This window comes from Talpa europaea (assembly GCF_964194135.1).
Source record: "Talpa europaea genome assembly, chromosome: 8".
In the NCBI taxonomy this organism is placed as follows: Eukaryota; Metazoa; Chordata; class Mammalia; order Eulipotyphla; family Talpidae; genus Talpa; species Talpa europaea.
This window is the reverse complement of record NC_140075.1, coordinates 92,043,117-92,067,304: the sequence shown is the minus strand read 5'-3', so window position 1 is coordinate 92,067,304 and position 24,188 is coordinate 92,043,117. Positions and strand designations below refer to the sequence as shown.

The 24,188-nt window shown below is 37.3% G+C and overlaps 1 protein-coding gene across 1 annotated transcript in view; it reads right to left on the bottom strand.

Annotated features, from left to right (window-relative positions):
• The window catches only part of SYNE2 (spectrin repeat containing nuclear envelope protein 2), a gene marked incomplete at both ends in the record, with an annotated part of 255,875 nt that overhangs the window by 158,901 nt on the left and 72,786 nt on the right, over nt 1-24,188 (bottom strand). The window contains 16 exons of the mRNA XM_084241092.1: nt 2,319-2,483; nt 3,596-3,905; nt 5,146-5,297; nt 6,601-6,895; nt 6,990-7,109; nt 7,826-8,028; nt 9,073-9,185; nt 9,624-9,795; nt 10,128-10,328; nt 11,615-11,716; nt 13,534-13,695; nt 14,298-14,456; nt 17,807-17,957; nt 20,108-20,287; nt 21,759-22,366; nt 23,043-23,190. Of these exons, the coding sequence (XP_084097218.1) occupies nt 2,319-2,483; nt 3,596-3,905; nt 5,146-5,297; nt 6,601-6,895; nt 6,990-7,109; nt 7,826-8,028; nt 9,073-9,185; nt 9,624-9,795; nt 10,128-10,328; nt 11,615-11,716; nt 13,534-13,695; nt 14,298-14,456; nt 17,807-17,957; nt 20,108-20,287; nt 21,759-22,366; nt 23,043-23,190 (3,241 nt within the window). The remainder of the gene's footprint in view (nt 1-2,318; nt 2,484-3,595; nt 3,906-5,145; nt 5,298-6,600; nt 6,896-6,989; nt 7,110-7,825; nt 8,029-9,072; nt 9,186-9,623; nt 9,796-10,127; nt 10,329-11,614; nt 11,717-13,533; nt 13,696-14,297; nt 14,457-17,806; nt 17,958-20,107; nt 20,288-21,758; nt 22,367-23,042; nt 23,191-24,188) is intronic.

Genomic DNA, 24,188 nt, shown 5'->3' with positions numbered 1-24,188 from the left:
CTTCTATAAATCATAGCATATTCTGCTTTACTTATGGAAAATAGAAAAAACTTCAAGTCATAACAGAGGAAACTTTGGGCAAAATTTAAGCCAAATTCTCAAACAGATTTTATGAAATACAAGAAGTTCATAAGAAATAACAGAAAATTTTCAGAGCACAGTTCCTGGAATACAGGAGGCAGTCACTGCATATTTGTGGAGTGTATATTTTGTTCAAGAGATAGCATTTTTACACAATCAAAACACTAAATAATAAGTGTCTAACATGTACAAAGCATTGAATAAAATATTCATTTAAAATGTGTCCACATGATCTAGTGTTTATGTCTAAAATTCAGAGAAAGACTGAAATCAATTTATCTAATAGAATATCTTAAATACAGCAAGAACACTATCAATATTTGCTAAATGCATGAATGAGTGAGGCTGGTTTGAGAACTTTAGATTCAAAGGGAATTTGAGGTACTATGGCAATTACTGATTTTACTATTGAAATATAAACACCTCTTAAAGTTAGTAGGTGAACTATGTAGGATTTAATAGTCACTATTCTCATGGGTCACACAATATTCATTTTTTCACTCATTCAACTAATAACAAGTATTATGATAGAATATGAAGTTACATAGATAAGTAAAATATGATCTCTTCAAGTTCTTATAATCTAGTGAGAAAGACATAGCAACAGAAAAAGCAGACTTGTAATAGAATGCAAAAAGTTTTATGCTAACAGGCATGCACAGCTTGTGGAAACATATCAAGCAGGAAGATGAGAGCTCCACATTTTCATTTCATAAAGATGCAGGGCAGCCACCACAGGGAAGATGCATTAGGAGGGTGATGCCACAGGTGGGAAGTACATTCAGAAATCTAATGCAGGGATGTAGGAGGTGAAGGCCTATCTCAGCAGCAATAAAGGATATGGCAGGGGAAACTATAAACTATTCCAAAGGTGAAGGAGACAGCACTGGTGTCTGACTAGACTGGGGAGTCCAGGAGTGTCTGACTTGAAAGCAAGGAGAGAAGGTGGTAATGTCACCAACTCAGAGAATACAGGAAAGAAGTGAATCGCTGGTAAAGCATCAGGGGAGGGAAAACGAGGAAGGAAATGAGGAATTTTTTTATAGACATTTTATAGACATATCAATAATTGTTAGCTATCCAAGCAGAGATGTCCAGTCAGGAGTTGGAGAAAGCACTCACTAGAGAAGGGTCAGAAGACTTGAGTTGTAGCCTCTGATCTGCCCTTTAATTTGGGTGATGTGGAGGTCCCTCAGCTCTCTGGAAATCATATCTTGTGTAAAATGACAGGCACTGAACTTGATGGTCTCTGAGGTCCTTCAAGCTATAGCATAAGGTTATACCTTACTTTTTCAATAGGAGTCTGAACTCCTCAGGGTGAGGCTCAGGTCTTACACTTTTCTCAGTATTTTTGGCATCCAAGGAGTCTTTGGATATGATGAGCCCTCAACACTTGTCAAATTATCACTGTTAAACAAGGAGGCAGCCCTGTCTCAGTGGCAGGCCATTCTGGAGGAGAAGTCTTGCTTGATTCCCACATCCATAAAAGGAGATGAAAAATCCCCACACTCACACCAGCCACCTTGCCGTTAGTTTCAACCCAAGAAATCTGCAGTCAAGGAACTGTGCAAGTAGCAGCTAAATAAATGCTTTTCTATGTTTTCTTATAGAATACATTAGGCCTATTTATGCTGACTGTGCAAACAGCTAGAACCCAAGGAATGTGTTTTGAGATTGTGGCTCAAGGTGAGACTTTACCAGTACCATTGAGACAGCACTCCTCACTGTGTGTGTGTGTGTGTATACACACATATATATATACATGTGTGTATGTATGTATATGTGTATATGTGTGTGTGTGTGTATATATATATAGGCAGGCATCATGGAGTGAGGGTAAGAATTTGGAGGCCTTACATCTGGAGAGAGTCCTAAGGTAGCCCATGAATATGAAAGTAAATGAGGTAAAAATTACCCAACTACCTCCTATTCATGATGAAAATGCAAAATTGAAAATTTCCCCTCTAGATCTTGTTGCATTAGATGCTTCCTTTGACTACCCACTGTGTCCTGGAATTCCTATGTTGTGTCGAAACACAGGAATTTAAAACTGTTCAACTTAAATTAAAATGGATTTGATCACTAAAGAGCAAAACATTCCAATTTTTATGAGTGCTCATAATTTTATCTAATACTCATCTAAATAGCACTTCAATTTCTGGCAGGAGACACTGATAAGTCAAGTGGTAATACTGATTTTTTTTAAATGTTGGTCATGCCTAGGCATTGTTGAATACCTGCAGCATATGCAGCTTCTCTTCCACTGCAGTTTGATCCACAGGCTTATCAGAAAAACTGTGAAAGTCCTTGGAGAAATTGTCCAGTGCAGTATTTAGCTCTGTGATGCAAACCTGGTAATTGTGGTGTTCTTGAACATCATTTTCCAATTTTTGCACAGAATCCTAGAAATAAAATCATTGGCAATTGACAAATCATTTCACTCTGAAATTTTTCACTTGGCAAGTAATTAAATTGTTCCTAAGTACTTGTTTCAAGAGGTCTCATCTCAAAACAGATATTCTAACAAAGATTTCAGTGTTTGAGTCATTTCACTGTAAAGCATCCTTCCTACTCAGCCCCTCAAGTGACTTACTGAAACCATGTTGGCCTCACCCATGCTTCTTTGCCTTCATTTCATTTCTAAAGATAATTTGTCAAGAGGTTGATAAAACAAAATGGCTACAAATTATCTCATGAAATCACAACATTCATAATAAAGCAACTTCCTTAATTATCCTTCTTACTAAAACCAGCTACCTACCCTTGACACCACATGAGAGCAACCAGATTCCTGCACTAAGAACTAAACTCCCAAACTGTGTAAAGGAAAAAGTAATCTTAACTCTAGAGCAAAACCATCTTCAGATACTCTGCCTGGCATAAGAAAATAAAGTGACCACATCTGGTCAGAAAATTAGCAACTATTAAACCATATAACTTAGAGCCAAACAGGTGTATCTTCACCCCTGTTCTACTCCTCTGTCTGTATAAGCAGAATTCTCACCAGGTAATCCTTACATTAAGTCTGGCTTTCAGAATGCAAAGAACTATAAATAATTCTCTTAAGAGGATACACTCTCACATGACAAGCTGATGTTCGAACTCCTCTTTCCACATAGAGATGGTGTAGAAAGATGCAAGGGAGAGCCACTGCTAAGGTTTATGCAGTGCAATAGTTACAAATCATTCCAACAACTAGATGATGGATAACTTCATCAGTGTCAAACCTCACAGAGAAGCCTCAAAAAGCTGAACCCTCCCTACTTCTGAAGAAAGGGACTTCGGTTGTTCTTTCAGATGAAAGAAAATAACATCATTAAATAATACTCAATAGATGCCTCTAGTAAAACTGACTAGATTGATTCTTCCATGCTTGAGGAGTATTTTTATCTAAAAGTGACATTAAATTTCAAACGGTTTTAATTTGCCAAAGAAAAAACTGGTACTGTATTCGAATCTTCCATCATTATGCATAATTATGACAATCATGTACAATTTACTCTGACCACCTCACCTGTAGTTGCTGCAGAAGACTTTCATGCAGATGCTTTATTTCTAGACATGGCTCTTCACTGAAGTTAGGATTTTTTGTGCACTCTAAAAGGTAATTTCCTTGAGATTTTAATTCCTCTAGCAAGGATGTCAAATCTTGTGCTTTCTTGAGGAACTTCTTGTAAATTGTGAGCTGAGCTGTCTTTTCCTGCAAACCATGTTGCAGAGCAAAGCCCACCTCCTGTTTCTTTTTAAGTTCTGTGAGCATTAATCTCAGGTCCTCCTTACTCTGCAGATACTTCTCTCCTTCTAAAAGAAGCTTTTCTTGATGGCTAAATTTAACAAAATATTTTACAAATGAAATGACAGCAAAATGGAATAGCATATTATAATTCAACACACATTTTATTTATTTTGAAACACTAAGCTTGGTATTGCTTTATTTATTTATTTATTTATTTATTTATTTATTTTATTTATTTATACAAGCACTGGGTACAGTCAGAAGCCGGGAGGGTGAGAGAATTCACAAGAGCCAGAGCAGGGAGCAGAGCAGGCAGAAGGACCGAAACACACTGCTGAGGGGAGCAGCGGGCGGCAGGAGAGGTCTGCGCGCCATGTGGGACCCTCCTCCGGTGGCAGGGGAGCAGCCGGGGATCGAACCAGCACGGCAGAGGCTGCGGGCAGCTTCGCAACCCAGCGCTCAACTGCTGCGCCACCAGGGAGGCCCTCAACATACATTTTAATAAGAAACATCAAGATAACACTAATGTGCTTCACTACCAGAGATTCCTTTGTTATTATAACATTCTAAACAGCAATAAATTTAGTTCAGAATACAAGACAAATTACTTGCAGTATTACTAAAAAAAAAAAAAGTGCTTTTTGTTACATAATTTGACCTGAGAGGTCTAATTTAAATTTCAAACTATGTCAAACATCTTTTATTACATTTAAATGTAATTATATATCATCCTGTGTTTTTCTTTTACATATAATTAAAAAAAAAAAACAAGCATTCGGTATATTGGCCATGTAACTAGTTTATGCTTTCTATCACTTAAATTTAGTTTTGATTTCATTGTCTTCTTAGAAAAAAATTCACATATCCACCAAAAATTCTATGCGTAATTTAAGTGTTATATGAATTAACCATTTTCACAGAAATAGATTCATTGAATTCAGACACTTAAAATGCTTACACATTTAAGACTCTCTTAGAGTATATATTTAAGAGCATGAATTATCCTTCAGTGTTACCGTGCAGATACCAAAGTTGTCTGGGGGAAAGAGGGCTTTTGTGCAGAAGCAGATATTGAAGGTGGAATGATAGACAAAGTTTGTTACCAACAACCCTAGCATTTGATGCACCAGCCAGAATAAACACTGTAGTCATACAACACATGTGTCATATCGGATGCAGAGAAATGCCTCTGACATTGTGAGTGTCCCTAACACTGCTGACTCTCTCCGATGGATATTATATCCAGTTCCAGAAGACAGATGAAACACACTTGTCATCGTTTCACTGTGCAACGAAAGCCCATCAAGTGGCCAAGGTGTGCCCTTTACCTCAGATACGTGTCAGCCAAATGGAGCGTAGAGTCCCATTGGTCCTTGATGTCAGCAAGGGTCTTTGGAACCAGTGCTGCCTTACTGTCCTCAGCCTGACTCATGATTGTCTGTATTTTAGCATCCCCTTCAGGTTTTAGTAAAATGATTTCCTGAATTAAATGAAAAACAAAAATATCTTACAACCACATTCATATCACTTGGGATATTGTGTAACTTATCTTTTTATTTCTAAACATTGTATTGGGATTATAACTGCAGAGCCAACTTCAAAATTACCTTTCCATTTTCATATATGCCCCAAAGACAATGATATCTCCTTCACATTATTCAGAATCAGTTCTTAACAAACTTATATCTGGTTGCATTCCTGATCTCCTCTTGATTTTCAACTGCCTTCAAATAAATGATACGCCAAGAAAAACACTGGTCAGTCCTCTTCTCTCTGTCCTTTGTTATTTATAGGTGGAGAGTGAGGGTGTCGAGGTAACATCTATACACACCCAGCATGAGACTATGGCTTCCCAGGAAAATGCACTATTTCTCATGACAACTCTTCTGTCTTGATTACCATGTAATTAATTCCTGTCCCCTCTTCTTCTTGCTCCCTCCTTTTTGTCAAACAACCAAGTTCTTCCCTTCTTGAAAAAACTACTCCAGATTCTACTTTTCTGGAAAACAACTTCTGGATATAATGTCAAATGATTCCGATTATTTCACAAAGTCTATCGATCCTCATGGGCCTCAATCTTTATAGGACACTACTCTCAACCATTTCTTTCTCCATCAATGCTTCAATGAACATGGTTTCAATTCTGCTGCATTCCTTTGAAGCATAAATGCCTCTCTCTCCTGTGCTTTTAAGTAGCAATATTTTTGACTCACCCCTTGGTTAAAAAGTCAAGTCACAGGAGCTAGTGATATCCTTGCCCTCCTCCACTGCCTACTATCTAGTAACACCTATGAACCACACAACCCACTCAGTAGCATTAATTTAGGGACCACTCCTTCAGTATCTAATAGCCTTGATGAGCCATACATCCCACTCCGAAGAGTTCTTCTCCAGCCTGACCTTGACATTGCCCATGCTCTGCTATACTGTCATGTACGTGGTTTTTTTTTTGTTTTTTTTTTTTTTTACATCCTAGCAAACTCCCACCTGCCACAGCTCTGATTTATTCTCTTTATTTCAATTCTTCTGCACTCTGTGAAGATGGACAGTAGCTGGGCATTGACCTCACAAAGAGAGGAAGTACTTTCTCTCTTCCATATGCATTAAGATAATTTTAGATCCATCACAGCCCTTCTCTTTTGTAAGTTCAGTCATCTGAATCTCTTCAATCATTCTACAGTGATCCTATTTTCCATTAAGAAACAAATCTTTGCAGTTTTTCTCTAAATCTTTTCAAAATTAGAGTTCACTCTAACCTCTGAAATTTACTTTCACTGTTATACCTTTATTTTTTGGATTCTTTCCTCAAGTGGCATTTTGCCTTCAGATGAATTTAAAACCATAAGGGACTCTTTAATCTCTGTTATCCATTGAATTACATCATGTGCAAGATCATTAAAGCTTTGGTCTTCGGCAGGGGGTAATTTATCCTCTTCCTCAATTTCACATAATTGTCTCAGTAATGTCTGGTATCTATCAATCAAATGTGTTGATTCTGTTAGTATTTCTTCTTCTTCTTCAGTAAACCCATGTTCTTTCAAGGAATTGTTCAACTGAGCCATAGATTCAAATTGTTCCCTGTAAATTTCAAATATTCAAAGTTTATAGGAGGCCTGGCTTCATGCAAAAAACCACATACCTCAAAATATATTTCATACAAGACCAGCTATACCTTTTTCTAGTTAGAGCTTGACAAAATAGCTCAGTTTTCTCTCCAGAGTCTTCCTTTTCTTTATAATTCTCTTCTTGATTAGTCAACCACTTCCTCAGATTTCTGTGGTTATCCTGGAGTCTAAAAGGATATTACACATTTTAAAATATGGAAAGCAAAAAAGTATTTGAAGAGAAGCTAGGCGTGAATCTTGTAAGCCAACTGTTTTTACTGCATATTTTTGTTATTCTTTAGAGAAAATTTGTGACATTAAAATCTGAATAACAGTGTATACTACAGAGGAATTCTAGAAATCAATGAGCCACACAAATGTAAGAACAACAAACAGTAAACATTTCTAGACTCTCCCCTGAACCTTTGCCTTACTAGATAATTTTAAAAACTCTCGAGGGTCTCCCTGGTGGTGCAAGGAGTTGGGACACAACCTATGAAGCAGTCCACAGCCTCTGCAGCACAGGTTCGGTCCCCTGGCCGGCCAGGAAGCAGACCATGTGGCGCAGCGGGTCTCTCCTGACTCACTCGCTGCTTCCCTTAGCAGTGTACTTTGGTCAGTCCGCCTGTTCTGTTCCCCACTCTGTCTCTGGTAAGTCCTCTCACCCCCCACACCTCTGGCCTGTACCCCAGCTCTTGTATGCATAAATAAATAAATCTTTAAAAAAATAAAAAATAAAAATAAAAACTCTCCAAACTTCTACCTCCTTAGAGTCCAAACTGGTTTTGAAAGTATGATTTTATTTGTGAAACTGGCGTATGCTGCATAGCCCAAAGTCAGCTGTACCGATGCCGGTGCAGTTATCATTAGAAAACATTGTTTAGATAGCACCTTTATTTCCTACCTCAGTAGCTGTTGCAAGTGGTCATCAAGCTCCTTTGCTCGCACCTGGCATATGGACTCCAATTTTTCTAATTCAATTTCTTGATTTACAATCCAACTGTTAAGTTCCTTCACATGTGCTTTGGGTAGATGCTTCTTCACATGCTTCAATACAGTTCCCACTTGCTGTATTTTACTGCCTCTTCCTTCAAGAGTCAAGAAATCCTTAAGAAAAACAGAAACCAAACATAGCCACCTTGAAAATCTGAGTATGGTCTTTGTCACCCCCACCACACTTGTCCAAGCTCGTACAGAGACATGTCACCTTCTTAGCATCCTATACAAAAGAAGGGCTCTAGAGACATGGCTAACTACAATGACAAATGATCAAAAGATGATTAGTTTATATTAGTTCTGATATGTGTGTATTTACATCTAACCTACAAGGAACTGCAAAATAATGTTGTCACATGGTGAAGGCCAATGCGAGAAAGACAGTGAATGCTGCATTTTCCAATTCTGGCTCTGATCAACTTCTCCTAAATATTTGCTCCTTTCTGGTAATTAGTATGTCAAGTTACACAGACTTTTCTCTATTTAATTTTGTCCAAATCAGAGTCTTATTTCAATGTTATGCTTTAAAGTTTGAGCTTTGGCTGTGGGGAAAAAAAAAAAAAAGATGAAATCCTGCCATCGGCAACAACCTGAATGGACCTAGAGGGAATCATGCTTTGTGAAATAAGCTAGACAGAGACATACAGATACTGTGTGATTTCATTCATATGTGGTATTTGGGGAAAACAAATGGATGAAATGAGTACAATAAAAATAAAGTTTTGGACTACATGACCAAAGTTTGTATTTGTTACCAGAAGGCAGGAGAATGGGTAAATTGAAGAAAAGGGGACAATGGTTTGGTGAAGGACAGAACTGAACTGTTAGCAGTGAACTTAATGTAGCAATACATCATTCCCAGTGATGCAGGCCTGAAACGTATATAACATCATGATGCGATGTTACTTCAATAAAAAATAAAATTTTACATGAATAAAACAGCATCTTAGGATAGGTGTGAAAAAAGAGTTTAAGTCACTTGAGCCCTTACCCAGGAAATGAATTATTTTGGGGAAAAGTCAGCCTATTTGGAATATTATCTTTATGTAGGGAAATCAATAAGTCAAAGTGATTATTAGCCTATCTACTTCAATAAAATACTTAACTCCAGTATTTTAGTTTTGATCAATTTTGATTAATTTATATAGAACTTACAGAAAGTTTTTGCAGCCTTTGTTCCACACCCGTTTTTGTTTCTGGTGACTCGAAGCACTGCTTAAGATTCATTTTAATGTTGCTGAACCAGTCATTAAAGTTCTTGCACTGATCTACAGGAAAAAAGGAAATAGAAAAGCTATATTCATTCAAGGAAGACTTCATACACTTCACTAAAGTGGGATTTTGAAACGTACTTCCTAGGCCATGGATACAAGTCATTGTATAAAGTAAAAAGTAGAAGCTCAAACCTCCCCTCCACATACACTAGACATTCTAAACCTATTCACAGGCTCAGTGGCCAAACAGGGCAGATCAAATCCCAGTCCCCTGGTGAATTTCCTTCATGAAATAGAGACGGGACTTGAAGGAAACAGATGTCATTTATGAGAGGCACAGATCAGTCAGTGCTCCTCACTCCCTCCAAAGATGTACCTGAATATATTTCCTTAAATAATAGTATCTATGCAACCATTAGATGAATTAACCTTTGTGTTCACTATACTTATTCAAGACTCCCAGAAATACAGTAAGAGGAAAACCATACTCACCATTCAGTAAATTAGAAAAGTGATCTTGCAAAACACTTTTTTTGGTGTTAAATAAATCACTGACACTTTCATATTGCTTTTTTAATTCAGAGAGTTCAGGAGTCAGACAACCTATTTGATTCTCAAGTAATATCATACTGTGCTTTTGCTGTAGAATTTGCTGTTGTATCTCCTAAATACAGAAACAATTAGACAACAGTCATTGAGTCTTAAAATGAGCTCAGTTTACACACACAAAGCATTAGATCTCAATTGTTTTTGTGAAAATCTAGATGATTTTCTATTGAGTAGACTCACTTTCTTAGTCAGTAAATGTATTATGCAGTATGATTTAATGTCAAATAATCATACCCACAGAGCAATTTAAATATCAAACTGCTAAATACGTACAGTTTTTCTGAATTCCCCAGGCTATCATTTTTTATAACTATTTTTATTTACCCTAAGAGGCCAAGACCATCCAAAATAAGTGTGAACCACAGAAGAGAAGCAGCTGGGTAGTACCTCTAGTTTGGTAAATATCTCCAAGCTGTCAGAAGGAGAAAGGGCTTTTAAGAGGGACTCTGTCATTCCAATCTGGGTCTTTGCTTGATCAAGATCCTCCCTTAGTTCAGCTGTGCTGCCACCAAGTGCACAGCAGTTGGAATCTCCTATTAAAAGTGTCTTTATGTGTTCCATCTTCTTCAACATAGAGGATTCCATAACCTAAAATCATGAAATGTATGAAGGACTGTAATGGACTTGATTTAACTAGATTTGAAGATAAGTGCACTGCTAGAGAATGAGTTAAGACATTGCTTCACTTTAATGAAAAATCAATTCTTCTGTACTTTTAGTTCTTCATTGTTCTACCTGATTAATTAATAATGAGAATGTTACCTTGAAAGACGAAAAAACTGACATTGACATTTTGACTTTTTTCTCAGAGACTAATTTAAATCCTTGCCCTTAAAACAAGTTCTATCAAGCATTCCAAATGAAACACAATCTCATGGCATTCACTGGAAAATATTTTCAAAACATATGGAAAAATATTAAGTATTTGTTATTTATTATGTACACATGTCATGGTAAGCACTTTATATACAAAACACAGGCTTAAGAAGGGTAAGTAACCTTCCCCAAGCCCCAGAGCTGGTGGGCAGCAGAGCCAGGACCTCAGCTAGGAAGTCTGACTCCAGAGGTCATAGCTCAGCCTCTGTGCACTTCCTTCTAAATAAACTTGTAACAGATCTTTTCACAGAAAGTCACACTTGGATAGAGCTGGAAGATATCATGTGCAGCAAAATAAGCCAGAAAGAAAAAGAAAAATATCGGATGGTTTCATTTATAGGTTGGAATGCAGAGGAAACAAATAAGAGATCAGGGAAAAAAATAATTATAATAAAGTAAAAATCAAAATCAACAGGCAACTATAAATCAGAGACATTCTGCAGGGGAGAAGGATCAAAACATGGGAGGGAAGAGCATAAGGGACTACAGTGATGGTGTATGGGTGAATTGGTGGTGGGAATTCTACGGGGACTACACCTGAGAGGAGAAAGCATACATTGTACAAAAATGAAGACTGATGTAAAATATATATATAAAAAAAATTTCAGAAAGTCACACTTGGCCAAATCTCTGTTTCCCCACTAGTAATTTAGTAAACCCAGAATCACTTGAGTTATATTCTCCTCCCTATGGCTAAGATACATGAGGAGCCCTTGTTACTTTACATGGACGTGCCACCAACCACACACGAAGTATGTGAAAGAAGTGAAATGAGAATAGGGACAGCAAATAATACGATTCACTCTAAAAGTGGCACAAATATAATAAACCATACCGACTTTTAAAACTGTTGGATCTAATATAAAAGCCGAATGAAGGTGAATTAAATTAAAATCCTCATTTTATTTTAGGTTACAGATTTAGAATGCTAGCTTGTGAGCATTACCTTAGATGATATATAATCTTTAATTATAACTTTTAAATAAAAATTCTCTTACCTGCAATTCAAGAGGTATTTCATTGCTTTGAAGCAGAAACTGTATCTTAGCCACTCTTTTAGAAAAATCTGAAATTTTCTGTTCGTGGACTTGTAACTCTTCCTAAAACACATAATTTTAATAGAAAATAACTTGTTATTTTATACCTTATTTTCTGGTACCCTGATTGCTACTGTAAATAGAGAGAAATAGAGAGCATTTGAATTTCCCCACATCATTTGTTTTTGAGAGTCTGGGATTTCAAAACTTAAGTGCCTTCATGGGTCAGGCCAAAGTAACAAGTCAGTGAAGCACCCTTACTATACACCAGAGAGAGGCAAGACTGCACACACAAGAATGGAGGCTTGCAGAAAGATAGTACATTTCACAGACATGTACTCATAAACCACACATACACATGCCCACATTCACCCTGTGGCAGAATTTGGCCCACAGGCTATCAGTTCATAATCAAATATTTTAAATTTCAAGTATTTAAACAACCTGTACTTCAAAACAAATTTCAGGGACTCAGTGATAATTCATTTACACTTAGAAAGTCGGAAATTCATTATGAAAGCTTTTTCCAAATGCATAAAAATGAATATGAATTTTAAAGTGAATAAAAGAAAAAAATTAGGGGAAAAATGAGATTATAATTATTGAACCTGGCATACTATCAGTACACATTGTAAACAAATACATTTATACATCACATTCAATCATGTATAATCACCAGTATTTGACTGGTTTTTAACCCACAAAGATAACAATTTTATATAGCCCAAACTCATAATATGTAAACAAACAGGTAATTTGAGAGAATTCTTAGAATGAAAAGAAATACTTGTCATTCTCTCCCAATGGTAAAATCTGAGAATACTGTTTAAAAGAACCAGTGTTTTCTGAAACTCTATAAAGATGTTGATACTCAGACTTGTGTTGTTTCTAATCTTTCTGAGGGGATGATGAATTCAAATTAGGAAGATTAATCATGATCTAGATCAGGAATTAAAAGTCTGATGGTTGGCTATCTGTTTTTATAAATAAAGGTTTATTAGAATTCAGATACTTTCCATCATGTCTGCATTGTCTGTGGCTAACTGTTCATGCCACTACCGTAGCATCCATAAATTGTGACAGTGAGCAAATGACCTGTAAGCCTAAAACATTTACCACTTGACCCTTTAAGCAAATGTTTGCCAACCTCTGGAGCCTAGACTCACCACCTGGGACCAAGAATGCATTTTGATGGGGCTTCTACTAAGAGCTCTTAATCTTTTTATACCATGAACCCTGCTGGCAGTTCAGTGAACACTACAGACCCTTTACATAGTATTGTTTGAAAAACACAGAATAAATTATACAGACTTATGAAGGAAAACAATTACATTGGGAAATATAAGAAAACAATTAAATAACAATTACATTGGGTTATAGTTATAAAAATATTAAAAACAATGTGTACTATAGTAATATATGTGTTTCTCTATCAGTACCTTAAATAACCAAATCCAGCAGTGGTCTTACTAAAGACCACAATTTCAAGGTAATGATAAGCTGGAGTAATGAGATAGTGATTAAGAAATATCTGATTTTCTTCATGACAAAGTCACTTATAATGGTCATCCTACTATGTTGTTGGCTATCTTCATAATTGAAGCAAATAGTTCATTTTATATACATAGTTATGAAAACAGAGATGAAGTTTTTCTCATCTACAGCCATTTATCCATGAATGGCTTGGGTGTCTGTGAACCCCAGATTAACAACACCTGCTCACATATTCCTGGAAATCACAAATGAAACAACAGAGTTCAGGTCCCTCTCAAAGAACAATGAAAGAAATACCACATTTATTTGTGATTTCTCTACTCCACTTCAATATTAAAGTGTTAGCTATGTACCAAAAAGGCATATATTTTATCTCTGTTAAATACCTTCAGCTTTTCTCTTTCCTCTTCAGTTGGTGGATGTAATTTCATTTTGTGAAGAACATTTTCATTCCACTCATCAATGACATTTTTCAAATTAAAAAGTTTTTCCCACAAGGCTAGAGCTCGGCCAAGATTTTCACAGTAGTCTTCTGTCTTCTCATTTATCTACCGTAATTATAAAAATAGAAATTATACATCTACTGGTGAAAAGGATGAAAACCACTGTTTCAAATACTTTTAAAATAAAATTTTGGCTTATTTTTACTTGCTAAATAATTTGCTTTATTCATCAACAAAAAATTTCTTTAACATGTGATATAGTTCTCCAAAATTAAAATTTAGTTGATTTACTGCAGCTTATATGCAACCGAATAGTCTCCCTAATTTCTAAGCCACAATAAATAAAAGGTGCTCATAGAATCACAGATGAAATATAATAGACAAATACTTAATTTGTAACTTATAAAAATATCATTACTATTTGACCAAAATGTGTTAAATACTTATATAGTTGAACATCAAGATCCTGCATGGATGAGCAGTAGTTTATTTTAAATAAGTTGGGTATGCACTTTTATAGCTAAAAGATTATAGGTCCATTTGTTAGTAATAGACCAATACTCTGTGGGTGAAATTAGTTCCTAAGTCACAAACTTTATAATATTGAACACAATGAACACTTTGAATTTTGTAAATAGAAAAAAATTACAACAGAAGAGAAAGATCAACTTGACATAAAATTTCTAGTCAACTGAATTAACACTTACATCAAGCCATCTATCCACAATAATATTAGCTTCTTTTTCAAAAGGAGGCTCTTCAAATGTTCTCATTTTATTCAGATGAAATTGTAGATTTTTGCAAATCTGGTTAATCTTGTCTACAACTTCTAAATGTTCATTAAATTCTTCTTTGACAATTTCAATCTGTAAATAGGTATATATTTTGATATATTGACACAAACTGGTAAGAATCATAATTTTATTATTGGCTTTTATTGTTCCACTTTCTCAATGTAAAGTGATTAGAGTCCTAACCACCTGGTTTGACAATAATCTGACACCCAAATTGCCTACTAATCTATCTGATGAAATATGTTCTAAAACCATGCTTCTTGTCCATGTGACACAATATTCCATCCACCCCCAAATCCCACCTTTATTCAATAGTATAAAAAATGACAGTTCCTAGATTCCTCTAACCTTTGTAATGTCAAAGAATCTAAGTACTTAAAAAAAAGAGAGAGAGAGAATCGAAGTACTCATCTGAATAAAACAGACAGAGCTTTACAAAATCTTTAAAACAACTTTTAGGTTAATCTTCCATGATTCTAGATTCAACATTATTTCTAACATGGAAATGTGAAACATTTTATCAAAGACAATGATTTTTAATTTTTGCATAGAACTGGGGTGCAGGGCGTGAGAAGATTCATCCAGACAGAGTGGGGGAGCAGAACAGGCAGATGCACTGAAATACACTGCTGAGGGGAGCGAGACAGGAGAGGTCCACTACACCACGTGGGTTGGCTCCCTGGCCGGGGATTAAACTCTGGGCCTTAGCAGTGTTAGGGTGATAGCGCTGAGACTTAATTCCTAGGCCACCAGGGAGGCCCACAAAGACAATGATTTTAAACTACAAAATAAAACTTGAGTATTAACTAACATAATCTTAATATTTCACTCAATTTACTAATCTTAGATGAACATTCTAAAGAATTACATAAAATTTGAAAATGCTGATTTCTCATAAGCAAAAACCTAAAAATTGTGCACCCTAGAAGGACTTCCAATTCTGGGAATATGATTTGAACATACTTTTCCCTAGTCTTTCCACAAAGTAAAACTAAAAACCCTGGATGTTATATGTACAACAAATAGCAGAAGACTGAAAAGCCCAAACTTCAAGAAGGGATGATGACTGGGTGGGGTTGAGGGAGGGTCAGCTCAACTGGTGGTGAGTTCCCTGCATTTTCTTTTTCCCTCAGACTGTGCAGGCGATGCCAGTACTGGTAATATCAATGAGTATAGACATAGGAACGCCCCCACTGCCCCCCAAAGCCTGCTCTCTTCAGCTAGACAACCAGGAATGGACAACTTAGCAAGACCGACCATACCAAATACCTACCTTTTGCATTGGGGCTAACACATACATACACATACTAATTTTTTTATATGCAAAGAACTCTGGTGTTACACTGATACCAGCTACTGCTGGGTGAAAGGAAGCAGGAGAAGGCACTTTTTGCAGTAATGAGAACTGTGGGTTTTGTTGGACAAAAGAATGGAAGGGGTAACATAAAGGAATGCAGGCCCACTCTGAAATTTCCCAGACTTTAATAGTCCCCTGACACTCTGGCCTTCTAGTCACACTCTGTCTTTCATTAAAGAGAATGGAAATTTGGCACCATATTCTAGATGAACATTCAGGTTTCTCTGGTTTTGAAGGACAAAAGTTCTCATTGGTATTGTATTTCAGCCACTGGTTCACAGCATCATGTCTATACATAGCACAGAAATGGACTGTTTCTGAGGATATTACCTAAGTCATCATTAAATTCACTGAATGTTAACAATCAGTACTAAAATTTGCTTTTTTCTGACAGTTTAAAAAGCAACTAAGAACAGAAAATAACATATTTCAGTAAATATAAAAAAGTGTTCATATAATAGATACCATACTAGATACAGGAATCAAAACAGAACAAGAAATGCCTGGACTTTCATACATTTTTAAAGGTAGTTATTAATTTTTACAATACCTTTTGACAGAAAAACTTTGTATGGTTGATAAAGGAGTACAGACAAAGCAAAGTTAACCAAGTTTTACTTCTGCCATATACATATTTCAAATAGGTTTTCAGGAAAGTCAATGTTATGATGATTGAAATATGACTGTAGTCAGTCAGACCTTGGCGGAAATGATTCAACCATTTATTATTCACATAATTTTGGGAAAGTTACTCAACCTCCACCTCCCCCTTTTCCTTTATTTTTTCCATAGGAAGTTGTTAATTTGACTGTCCAAATTCCAAAGACATAAATTGGAGCACATTTGTTAATGAGAAGGATCAGATGTACAAAAACTTCCGCACATGAATATAACTTTTTTTCTGCTTCCTGTTGTTTCTCTATTGTTCATTGCATAAGAGACATGTCATGTCATGTCATGCATGTCATAAAGCCAATCATGTTGGCCTTATGAGAACCTTGGAAATCACAGCTTCTGAATCGCTGGGTAAGGACAGGCTCCTCCCAGCTCCAAGACCCAAAGAGCTGCCTCCATTAGATGGAACCAGACAGGCTGCATCTGCTCACAGGCCTGGTGGCTCCCTCAATCAAGTCTCAGAGGAGAGCAGGCACAGATCACATTGGACACAAGTGCTGTCCTAACCAGACTCTTTCTGAAGGGTCAGTCCCTAGAAACTGAGTCCAAGAAAGTGCGTCACAGACAGATGCCATCCCTCATTTGTGGCACTGACCCTGTATCTGTCCTCTGGGTGTCACTTCAGCTTCAGGGATATAAATTTTGAGAAAGAATAAATTTTCTGTAAGAATCTTGTCTATTTAAGCGGATCTAGACCTCAGCACCCGGGAAGTTTAATACAATTGCTTTCTAACATCCAGGTGAACCAAACGGAACATATTTCACACACGCTTGTGACACTCTCAGCATGTTAGCAAAGTACTCATGAAATCAACAGGAACAGCAACTTTCTGGTGTGCAGGTAGTGAATTCTTTGGTAATTTCATTTTTTTGCTACTCTGGTTGATAACCACATAAACTCGCAGAAAATGATGACATCTAGTGTCCAAAAATATTTTTTCCTCAAAATGTGCAGTTGTGAACACAGGTGGAGCACACGGTCATCAGCTCACATACCATTACAGAAAGCAAATAAATAAAAACATAATTTTCCCTTTGTCCACTAAAACTAAAAGGTATTTCCCTACTATCATCAGTTCTTTAAGTCTACAATGAAGTCTCAGGTTCCTTTCGGGTAGAAGGTCAGTGCAAAGACAATTGCAACTTCACAGAGGGAGCCAACGGCATCACGTTGCCAGTGTTAAAAGCAAGCGGCCCAGAATCAACTTGGGGGCTGTTTTTGCTTTTTTCAATTCCTGTGAGTAAATTCAGTAAATTCCTAGCTAACTCGTAACATAGAATCACTAATAATTGAGTTTAAACCAAATTTTGAGACAGACTCCATTTATAATATCCTCTTTGGTTGGGATCACAAGTGAGGCCATGGTCATAGAGTTCCTTTTGGACTCACCTCTGCTATCCTTTTTTTCAGATTCTCTTTTCCCATATACGAAGCCTGAAGGGAGATGACGTTCTCTTCTTTTTGAATCAAAGTTGTCAAGACACTTTTAAAATTCTGATATTGTTTTAAGAGCTCCAAAACTCTTTCACATTGGTCAAGGCTGTGAAGAGAAGGAAAATGTAAAACAGTTAAACATCTGGAAACAACAAAACTATTCTTTCTCCTTGTAAATATCCTACAATGATGACTAATGGGTCATAAGGGATTTTTTTCCTTTTGACATGGTTTATAGTATTGTTTTAGTATTTTAACTTAAGAATGATGGCAAACACATTTATCTGGTGAATGGACGATGTAAATAATTCCAGGATTACTATTTTCATCAGATCAACATTCTAATTTGCTAGATATAAGCTCCAGAAAGAAACACGGCATTCATAACCCTAAGAAGTCAATATGTCAATTTCATTGACTGAAAGACATCTTGGAAAACAGTGTCTTCCTCTTATTCTTGGAGATATTTCAACATTAATTCATCATGTCACAGGTTGTTTATGGGAACATCTATCTAACTCATTCTAGATTTAGCCCTTTTGAACAAGTAAAGTAGCACAGATGGAAGTTAGGACATTGGTTTCTAGTTATGGCTAATTAGCCATGAACCTATATAAGTTACTTTCACCTTGAACCTCAACTTTTCCTTTCTAAAATGGAAGCATGGACTAGATCAAATACCACAGACAGGCTCTATCTTGACTATTGGACACTTAGGTTGGGAGGGGGTAGGAGGTATACTCAGATGGAGTTCCATGGTAACAGGACCGCTGAGGATGAGCAGAATTAAGGGGAATTTCCCAGGAGCTGAGACGACCAGGGGATAACCAGAGCAACACAAGAACTTCTACAGAAAAGGGGACAAAGTGCCAAAAAAGAGGAATGAGCAGGAACTGCTGAAATCAGGTGCTGCCAAGGGCCGAGGTGGTCACAACCACATTGACCTCTCCCTCTTCTTGTTGATAATCTGCTAGTACCTCCCACGTTCTAACCCAGCAGGCCTAATCCACACTTTGCCTGGGTAGTGTTCTCCGAAGGAATCAACCCACTCAACCACTCCTACCCCAGGCAAAGTGTAAGGGGGGGAAGGCGTGGATGGAGAATATTCAGCAGAATTGCCAACAGGGACTGATGAAGTAATGACTGCCACATAGTTGAGAAAACTTTTTGAGCCTTGTTCAGGCTCTGTAGGAAAGATGGCAACTATATTTTGACACAAAGAGCTGTCACTCAAGTAGGGTGATGCTGGTAGAATAGTGTTTCAACACCCACATCCTAATCCTGGGATCCTATGAATAAAATTACCTTGCATAGCAAATGGAAGCCTGCAGATGTGATTAAGTCCACAATCTTGAAATAGGGTCATTATCCTGAATTATTCAAGTAGACACAACACATGGGTTCTTATAAGGATCAGAGTTAGCAGGAGATGTGACAGCAAAAACAGAAGCGAGACAGAGATTGAGATTTGATGGTGCTACACTGGCTTAAAGATGGCTTTAAATGTGGTGGGGATGTGAGCCAAAGAAAGCAGTAGGAGGCCTTTAGAAGACGAAAAGGCAAGGAAACAAATTCTCTCCTGGAGTCTCCAGAAAGGAATGTAGCTTGATTTTTAGGATTCCCATCCTTCAGACTGTAAGATTAGTTGTGTTATTTTTAAGTCACTGAATTTGTGGTGATTTGTTACAGAAGTAATAGGACACTAATACAGATGGGGTAGTAATTGTTGCTACTGTGTATTTGTTATCCCTCCTGGATAACCTCTTAAACTCATCCCAGCTATCATCTGTGTTGCAAGGTCTTGTCCCAGACATTGGCTCAAGGAGGTTCCAGTGTAAAAGTCATGTTTTCCCCTCTTTTATTTTTTTTTAATTTTTTTTAAAGATTTATTTATTTATTTATACATGCACTGGGTACAGTCAGAAGCACAGGAGGGTGAGAGAATTCACCAGAGCCAGAGTGGGGAGCAGAGCAGGCAGAGTGACGAAGTACACTGCTGAGGGGAGCAGCGGGCGGCAGGAGAGGTCTGCGCGCCATGTGGGACCCTCCTCCGGTGGCCGGGGAGCAGCCGGGGATCGAACCAGCGCCGCAGAGGCTCCGGGCAGCTTCGCAGCCCAGCGCTCAACTGCTGCACCACCGGGGAGGCCCCCTTCCCCTCTTTTAGGTCCATGGGGATGTGTTTCCAATATACAAACTTCAGAAGATTAATTGTGATACAGACAATTTTTCGGGTATGGGAGGGACTTTTTTCCTTACCATTCAGTGATGGAAGCTTTGGTGTTCTCCCACTGGAGTGCTGTATTTTGGTACTGCTGGATCAAAGCTTTCTCTCTGCCATCTTTGAATTGTGGAAGAGAAGCAGCCATTTCTTGCAAGTATTTCCACTCTTCTTCATATTCATCTAGATCCTTATCCAATCTAATTAATGATTTTTTCCTTGATTACGAAAGAGAAAGATAGCCAATTATTAGTCCAAACTGATTCAACACAAATTCGGGTAATTAGGGGGACACACTAATTTTAACTTGTCCTCAAGAGGTTTATCCTGAAATTATAGGTTCCTATTACAAAGTTCAGGAGATTTTTTGCTTTTCAGGAGTTAGAATACTAACTTGGTGTTTTAAACATAACATACATACAAAAACACAAGTAGTAACAATTATCTGTGATGGACACACTTGAAAAGATGTATACACGAGTGTGAGATGAAAGATAAAGAGTATATATGAGTGCAGAAGAGAGCACGATACAGAGAGGAAAAGAGATGGGTAGGAGAGGTATCAAACAGGCAGGAACAGAAGGGAAATCTTGAACTTCTCCCTGTGTACAGCTCTTCCCTATCAAAAAGAAGTCATTTAGCAGCACTGTTTACAATAGCCTAAGCTTTGGAAACAGCCCAAATGCCCAAAAATAGATGACTGGATCAAGAAGATGTGGTACATATACACCATGGAATATTACTCAGCATTCAAAAAAGATAAACACATGCAATTTCCAGCAACATGGATGGCGCTGGAAGGGATCATGCTCAGCGAAATAAGCCAGAAAGAAAAAGAAAAATACCGGATGGTCTCACTCACAGCAGGAATCTAGAAAACTTAAATAAGGGACCAGGAAAAGGAATAACTATAAGAAAGTGAAAATCAAAATCAACAAAAAACTATGAACCAGAGAAACTCTATGGAGGGTGGGGGACAGGGAGGGGAGGGATTGGGGTCAAAATAAGGGGGATGCAATTGTATGGGGAACATAAATAAAAATTTATTAATAAAAAAAAAGTCGTCATTTGAATGAAGGGTGTTAACCTGCAAACTCTTACTGGTGGGATTAACTCTATTCCTTTGGGTCTAAACTGGTTTTTGTTTTGTTTTTTTCCCCTGATACTACCTCTACTTCCTCAAGAGGGCATTATGTCTGAGGGACTAGCACGGGCAGAGGAAGGGACAGAAAGTAGAAGAGATTTAGAGAGAAGGGAGGTCCCAGTAAAGTGACTCCTGCTGACATTTCATTTTCAGAATCTGGAGGTAGATTCTGAATGCCAGAATTAAAATAGATGGCCACCTCAGTTTATCTCAGTTCTGTTCAGTGTCCAAACTAATATTAACTTTAGCATCCCTCTTAAATTCAGCCCCCACCCTAATCTTGCTGGGAGTTGAAGAGGAAATCTAATCATGAAGGAAGAAGCAGAGATAAGACATGGCACATGTACTTTAAAGAAAAAAAACTACGTAACAACTTGTAAAATCACATTATCAACGAAAGGATGCTAGTTTGAAAAGCCTACAGAAATAAATACTGAACACAAAATAGTAGCAGAAAAACAAAAGAAAGTACATCTGTCACCTCATAGATATTTGAAAACACAGGAAGAGTCAGCTGGCATGGAATGGAGGGAAATTGCACTTACCGCTGTTTTACAGCCGGAACAGTCGGATCCTTAAGACCAATTTTACTAATTTGATTGTGTACATCCTGAATATTTTTCAGAAGTTCATTATTTTTGAAAATACAAGTCTCTAGTAGTTTGTCTTCAGAGAGTTCTTCCTGTAAGCCATAGCCATGTGTCTCAAATAACTGCTCGGACAAAGTACTGAGAAGTTTTTCACAGGAGCTGTCGTCACCCTGCTCAGCATCTTTAAAGCTTACACCAAGCATCTTCAAGTGTTTATCCAAATGTCTGGCCTTGTCTTTCAACAGATGAATTTCGCCCTCTTTATTTTCTACTGTCAAAGTATTTTCTGGTACCCCTTGTGTATCTGAGGCTGAAAGGTCTGCAGCAAGCTCAACAGAGTTTTTAGTTGTTCTCAGAGTAGCCAAAAACTCTTCCAGAGCTTTGAGGGCATCCTCACGCATCTGTACTTGGTGATGCATTTCTTCAAGCTGTGTTCTGTGTTTCACTATAATATTCTGTGTTGCCTGTAGATCGAGTGGCTGTAATTCCATCAGTGCTAAGTGGCCTGGCTGTTCCAAATTGCTACATCTTTCAATCTGATTTGCTATGAAACCCTGGATATTCTAAAATAAAGAAAAGAATAGCTGAAAAGACCGAGGCAGAAAAAAGAAAGACTGAAGACCAGAAACCTCAAATTATATGGCTTGATTAGATCTACAAAAAACAAAAACAAAAACATACAAACAAACAAAAAAAAAACAAACAAGACTGACAGCTTCAACAGAAGGAAACATTTCATTACAAACCATCAGATGGTCCAGCTGTTTCGTTAACTGATACACTTCCTGAGGTTTCAATCCCCTCCCCAACTAAATATATAAATCTATTGTTTTTTGGGGAAAAAATTAGACATTGAACTGAGACAGATAACATTTTATAATCTGGAAAATAAGACTTAAATACTTTTTATTTAAGATAGGACTTGGAACAAATAAACTGTGGAATATGCCAATTTAAGCACAGGAGTCTAGTATGTATTCAAGATTTCAGGTATTAGAGAAGGCATTCATAGGCTAGTTTTCACTTTGAATTAAAGTTCTCATTATTTATATTTACTGCATGGTTACCTACTTCTGAGTTTTCAAGGAATTAAAATAGGAGAAATAAGTAACAAGCCTAAATAAGAAGATTTTTCTAACATGGTTTATATTCAAAAGTATTATTAACGTATAATTAAAATCTATAAACCTGTATAAATCTATGATGACTTGGTAAATTTCTATGTGAACTTATATTTACCCTCAAGTGTTGATAAATATCACTGGCATTGGTCAGGTGAAATTCCTGAATGGCCAATTTACGAAGAAGCAGGTCTGAGCCACAGAGATGGAGACATTCTTTCTCCACGGGTAACACAATCTGCAGCGCAGTCTCCAAAGACTTCATTCTGGGTGAAAAATAAACCAGGTATGAGGAAAACACAGAGCAGAAAGTTGTCTTGTAAAACACATCAATGCTATTATGCAATTCATAACAGAAAATAACTATCTAATAAGAACACCTATGACAATATATACAGGTCATCACATTAAACCCCAAACCCAGCAATCCAAACTGCCAAAGAATTTGTGTCCTATCTCCAAATATTCTTAACCATTTAATATATAATACATTGAATGGGAAATCATTGTAAAACATACTAAGCCTTTCCTTCTCTTCTGAATGTAATTTTAATGTGGAATGTAATTTAACTTTGCCTTGATGACAAAGAAAACTCATTATGAGCACTACTGATTTGACAAGTGGAAATATAACAGTGTTTAAAGAAAAGGGTCTACTGACAATTAGATAAAAGGTGTGATTCTGGAAAAATAACATCAATCCAGAGCCTCAGTGCGTTCCTATGTAAAATGGGGGTATGAACTAGGACTATATTACAGCATCTCATTTCAGAAATGAGGAAATCTAGGTCTAGAGAAATGATACAAGATGGCCAAATTCATGCCCAAGGGGAGAGAGTGGGAAGAGCATGTCCCTGGGAACTGAAGAGACTTTAAGTTCCACTGAAGTCTCTGGTCGGTGGTACAGCTTTATCATGTTATTCAACCTCCTGGACTATCAGTTTCCTCATCAGCAAAATACAATCATAATGGTAGTCTCTCTAGCAGCTGTTGTGACAACAGAATACAGTAACACGGACCCCCCCTGGTGGCACAGGCAGTTGAGTGCAGTGCTGTGAAGCTGTCTGCAGCCTCTGAAGCATGGGTTCAATCCCGGCTGGCCAGCGAGATACCCACAAGGTGCGGCAGATCTCTCCTGTCTCCCCACTGCTTCCCTCAGCAGTGTATTTCAGTCAGTCTGCCTGTTCTGTTTCCTACTCTGTCTCTGGTGAATCCTCTCACCCTCCTGCACATCTGGCCTGTACCAGAGTTCTTGTATGCATGA